The sequence below is a fragment of the Apaloderma vittatum genome, unplaced genomic scaffold, assembly GCF_000703405.1.
Source record: "Apaloderma vittatum isolate BGI_N311 unplaced genomic scaffold, ASM70340v1 scaffold5140, whole genome shotgun sequence".
NCBI lineage: Eukaryota > Metazoa > Chordata > Aves > Trogoniformes > Trogonidae > Apaloderma > Apaloderma vittatum.
The window spans coordinates 6,833-12,319 of NW_009694903.1; the positions used below are offsets into that span (position 1 = coordinate 6,833).

Sequence of the window (5,487 nt, forward strand, 5' to 3'; positions counted from 1 at the left end):
CTTAATGAGGCTTTGTGAAAGACTGTGTTTATCAGATAAATTTTCTCAAGTGCTGGAGAAAGGAGAAATTTTGCAGCTTGCCGGTTTTGATGCTGCATTAGTCTATTAAATCTGGTAGTTGCAAAACATTGACTTTTGTAGGTACCAGATAACCCTACCAAGATGATGCTGATTCATTTCAAACTTGCAAAGATGACTCCCAGTAGAGTTCCGAGCTGTAGTCTTTAAATACCTTTTCATCAACAAGCCTTCCTGTGGGTTTTCTTCTTGGACGTGTCTTTGATTCACAGATACCAGCTTTCAAAGGAGGATAAAACACTATTGGCAGTGTCACCAGGGCAGGAAGAGTGAGCAGGAGGTCGCTCAAATACCCCTTGATTTGCAGAATTCTCATTTAAGAATTTAAACCTTGATGTTCATTTCCTCACCAGAACTTTTGAAAATACGTTTCTGTCACTCTTTTAAAATATTTCTTATATTACTGTTGCACTAAATCAATTTGTAAAACCTGGGGTTTTAGTTGTTAGTGTACCACAAGTCAGTAAATTATTGGTATTGTCATTAGCATGGAGAATGAAAACTTGACAGATTTGGTGATTATTTCTGTATCAAATTAACCTTTTGTTATGAACAATGGATTTCGTTGGTGCTGCGAAGCCCTATTCTTTGTTAAAAATAGGCTTTGTAGGCTTGCACTGAATAGAGTCATAGAAGAATAGGGATTATGTTTAAATAGGCAACGTAACTTTGAAAATGAAATGTTCTGTTTGCTCCTCTGCTCGAAGTGGACAACAGTATTGCAAAGGTGAAGGAGTTCTTTCCAGCAGGAAGTGTTGCCATTCACTCTATTCCCTATGGACTTGTTCTAAGCCAAGAATGTAGAATGAGCCTCAAAATTCCCATCCCCTCTGTTTTTTTCACTCTGAAATTACATGGAGAGGAAAGGCTGAAGGAAGGGGACCATTTTTCCTTACAAGAATCCTCGTGGCTGGCACAGAATGCCTCCTCTTTTGTATTATCCAAGTGCTGCTACATAGCCAGTCTTCTGCCAGGTAATTAACTATTCAAGTTTTATCCATTTAACTTTACCATAAAATCAGTAACATTTATATAGGTTATTTTTGTCTTATCCTGTTAGGTGTAAGAATTTGTCTGTATCTTTCTGGAATTCCTATTGGATGCTGCCCTCTGATGTTTGTGGAATGAACTGCTTTTGGGAAGCTGCTTTTAGGTAGGATCTGTTATTAAATAGTATTTTATTATTTGATTGAAGACAGGTATAGCTGATAAGTGTTTTGGCTATTTAGCAAGGTGACAAAGCAAAATATTTTGATGACTTCACATGCATTTCACCTGCTTATGTTATGGTGGCGTTTAGCTGTGCTTTCTCCTATTATGTTTTAAAAACTGCGTTATTACGAAGAGTAGTTTTTTTTCAATTCTTACTTCATTAAATAGAGACTTGCTAACATTGGTTAAAAATCCCTCTGAATATAGTCTGAAAGGTTACTGATGAATTAATTATTTTTGATAATTAATTTACAGTAGTAATACCTAGGATGTAACTTGCAATAAAAATCAGCAAGTATGCTTAGTAGATAAGTTGGAAGATTTTTTAATTCAAGATACATGTTTTATGGAATTCCAGGAGAGTTCTTCTCCAAAAGCAGTGAAACAACCATTTTAAAATGTGCTTTAAGATATGGTGTGTTAAAGCATCGACTGTGTCTTTGAAGTTGCATCTTTAACCATAATTGAAATGTTTTGATGTTACTGTTCAGATGCTTTAGGCTGTCAGATTATGCAAGTATCCTAAAAATAAGTTGAAGAAGGCTTAAGCTACTTGACAGATACGTTTTGTAGCCTGCATAGTTCTCTTCAGTGTATAAATGAAATTGCAAGTCAGTTTTTCGTAAATATAAAATTTTATTGGCCATCCTTTGGTACATATTTCCCTCTTAGTCTAAGCTTGAATATTTTTAGAGAAGGAAAAAAAGTTTGACTTCGCAAGACTTAATGTATTTTTGAAAATTATTTTTGTGGCAAAGATGTTAGATATATCTCCTGTTATTCTCTGATTGTGTGCTGTCAGTTCTTTTCAAGCTTAACAGTTGCCAAGAAGTTAAAGAGAAGGCTTACACTGATTTTGAGTCTGTTAGTGAACTGCATCTGTAATTTGAGTCTTTCTTGCTGCCTTTGGTAGCCATTGTGTCCATCCACAGGAATTCATCTGACTTTCCCTTTGTCAGATTTAGCTAGCTGAATGGACTCGGTTAACTTTTTTTTTTTCCCTACCTTCCATAAGGGTTAGCTTTTGAGAGTTTAGCATTATGAAGTTCAGCACAGGGCTGTTGTGGTGGAGCACTGTAAAGAAGGAGGTGAGTAGCATGCCCATATCCGAAAAATAAATTCACGCGTGTAGTTAAATTAAGTTTATTTGCGGGATATAAGCTCCTCCAAATTTAAAGGTTCGGTATCGGTTGAGGAAAAGATCAAGCTCACGCACTAGCCCTTGACAAAAGAATGATAATCCAGATTATCATACGCTCACCTCAGTCAAGCCGGGGATTCCCTTTCTCGTCTTGATTGTCCTCACTAAAGTACCTTAAAAAGGCGGGGATTTCCGTTCTCACCTTTTCAACCTTGCCAGGGGTACCTTAACCAGGTAGGGGTTCCCGTTCTCACCTGGTCGACCTTGCCTGGGGGTCCCCTAGACCAAGGGGGAGGAGACTTTACGACCTCATCAGGCCAACCACCACGAGGTAACTCCAACACGGCCGCTGCAAGAGCCCCATTTTAAAGACTAGTCAGTGATGACTGTGGTCAATCATAGCCATCTTGGCTTCTCATTGGCTGCGGGCCTACATCCTGGGTGTAACCGAGTCCCAACCAGCTCAGGTTCCATAGACAAGTCCGAACTAACCCAGGTCGCAGATTCCCTGAAATCTGCCCACAACAGCTTAGCTGGGGGAAGGAAACACCTGCCACAAGCACACAGGGGCTTAGCAGCCTGTGCTTTAGTGGAAGCTTCATTCATCCTTGGGCATCTGAACCAGTCTAAGAGTCGTCCGCTACTGAGAAGCGAGGGTCACTTTGTCTTCTGACCCCTTGACAGTGATGAACTACCCACTCTACGATGTCATGCACTAAAACAGCAGAAAAATTCGTTTCTGAATTCTCTGCCAGGTTTAAGGCAAGTTTGCCTTTGGAACCAGAAGCTGAAGTAGCCCATACTGTTCCTTTGTGCATACCTTTAAACTGTAACTTGCATTATTTTATGTAGAATGCTGTATGTGGCTGTACAGACAAGTGTGTTGACGTATGCGTTGATTAGGACATTACTGGAGGAGTGCAGTTTCTTTCATGGTGAAACAGTTTTCTGGTGCATCCTTAATATTTACAAAAGTTCATATTTATACATTTTGAAACTGAAAGAAAAAAGCTGCTTAAATGCGTAAGGGCTGTGTGGTCTTCAGATTAATCATTTCAGATTGAGTTTGATTATTTCACTAATACATTACTATCAAACTAACTCCTGTATGTTGTGCTGACTCTGGTTCTTGTTGAATTCCTCAGTGAGATGCTCCAACTTCAGAGGGAATCCCCTTGCCTCCCCTAAACTTTATTTCTTGCTCTGTTCAGTAAATTCAGTTGGTTTCAGAGAGTGCAGTGAGTTTGTGTAAGACAACGCATGAGAAAGATGGCAGAGAGGAGAAGAAAGTGCCCCCTCTTTGGGTAGCAACAAGTAATTACAGTGGCTCAGCATCTGAGCTTGCTGCTTAAGCCTCATTTCATTGTATGTATTGGAATAACACAGAAGATATTTGAAGTTTGGTTTCATCTTCGGATAGGAGTTATAATTTTACTGAGCTCTCAAAACACCTGCCTTGTACTAGGTACGCTGAGAAGCTGAAGGGTTTAGGTGTTTGATATCACACTTGAAGCATAAAGTGATATTTCATAATCGTTCTCAAGTTTGCACTCAGATTTTTGGAGGAAGAGGAATGTACATAATAATTAAGTTTATTAACCATAGCAAATGAAGTCTAGCTTTCTTGTTTTCTCAGATTTTATTTGTAGGGCCACTTCAAGATCCTTTGTGAAGATAAGGCCTCTTGAGAGCTTTTTCTGTAAAGAGGCAACATTACGATTCTAAATTGGTTATGTGTTGACATGGAAAGGAGTAAAAGTTCTACCAAAGTGTCTTATTCCAAATGACTTGATCCTGGTTTGACTAAGCCGTTATGTTCTTGTTAAGTGTAGTTGTTGTAGTGAGGTGCAGAATAAAGCTGGACTCTGAAGACGGTGGGGTGGGGAGATGAATATAAGGAAAACCTGAGTCACATATCTGATTGAAATCTTAGGATAGCTAACTCCACTGCCTGTAGAAGTGCCAACAAAATAATCGGAATTCCAGTGAGTTTGCTTATAGTACAAATGGCAGAGTCTGGTTATTGGACTGCAGTAACACATTGAATCTTCTGTTTGGCCTGGTTTAATCTGTAAAAAGAGACCAACACTACTTATCCAGGTCATTAATTAGTTTTGTGAATTGAGATTCTGGTATTCATAGAATCATAGAATGGCCTGGGCTGGCAGGGACCTTAGAGATCATTTTAATCCAGCCTCCCTGCCGCCAGGGATGCCACCTGTCGACTAAATCAGGCAACACATGGGGACCGAATTATTCGTTTGTTTGGAGGAGCAGATTGAATGACCATAATTTCTTTGCCAGTAGTAGATTCATAAAATTTATCTCAATGTTAGAGTGTCTCCTTTCCCTTTACTGGTTAAGTTTTTCAAACACTAGAAGGTCATCCTTCAGCTTTTGAATATTCAAATCTGTTCTATGAAAAATCTTAGCTTGTTTTCTCTCAGTTTGTAACTTGAAATTCCACTTGGCTTTTTTCTCCTGTATATAAGGACCATAGACATTTGTTTATCCATGAGAGAAAGAACTTGGCATAGACATTTTTGACAGGCAGCTTGCTTGCTATGTCATTTCCTCTTGAGTAGCTGTAAGTGTATCAAGTATAAAGTGACAACTAATGTTCTGTGGATGTGTAAGACTCAAGTTAGTATAATAGAAGTGTTGGAGGCCTATAGAGGAATCTGGAAAGTTTTTAGGAGAGATGTATGTAGACTTCAGTATGACTCATGCTATAGCTCATTCCACATCGTTTGCAATGAGCTCTGAGCAGTTGATGGTTTTAACAATGGATGATTAAGATCTATTGCCTATGCTTGTTTTGGAACTATTCTGTTGAGAAGAGGAGATTGAGATGAGATCTCATAGCTCTCTACAACTACCTGAAGGGAAGTTGTAGAGAGGTGGGGGTTGGTCTGTTCTTCCTAGTGGAGGGTGATAGGATGAGGGGAAATGGATTTAAATTGTGCCAGGAGAGGTTCAGGTTAGATTTTATATATATGTAATATTATATATATAGAAGAATTTCTGTACTGAAAGGGTTGTCAGGCATTGGAACA

At 38.9% G+C, this 5,487-nt stretch overlaps 1 protein-coding gene across 1 annotated transcript in view; it reads left to right on the top strand.

Moving 5' to 3' along the window:
* Window positions 1–1,145: 1,145 nt before the first annotated feature.
* Window positions 1,146–5,487, top strand: part of GXYLT1 (glucoside xylosyltransferase 1) — a 22,571-nt gene continuing 18,229 nt past the window's right edge. The window contains exon 1 of the mRNA XM_009869119.1: window positions 1,146–1,231. Coding sequence (XP_009867421.1) covers window positions 1,179–1,231 — 53 coding nt within the window. The 5' untranslated portion in view covers window positions 1,146–1,178. The remainder of the gene's footprint in view (window positions 1,232–5,487) is intronic.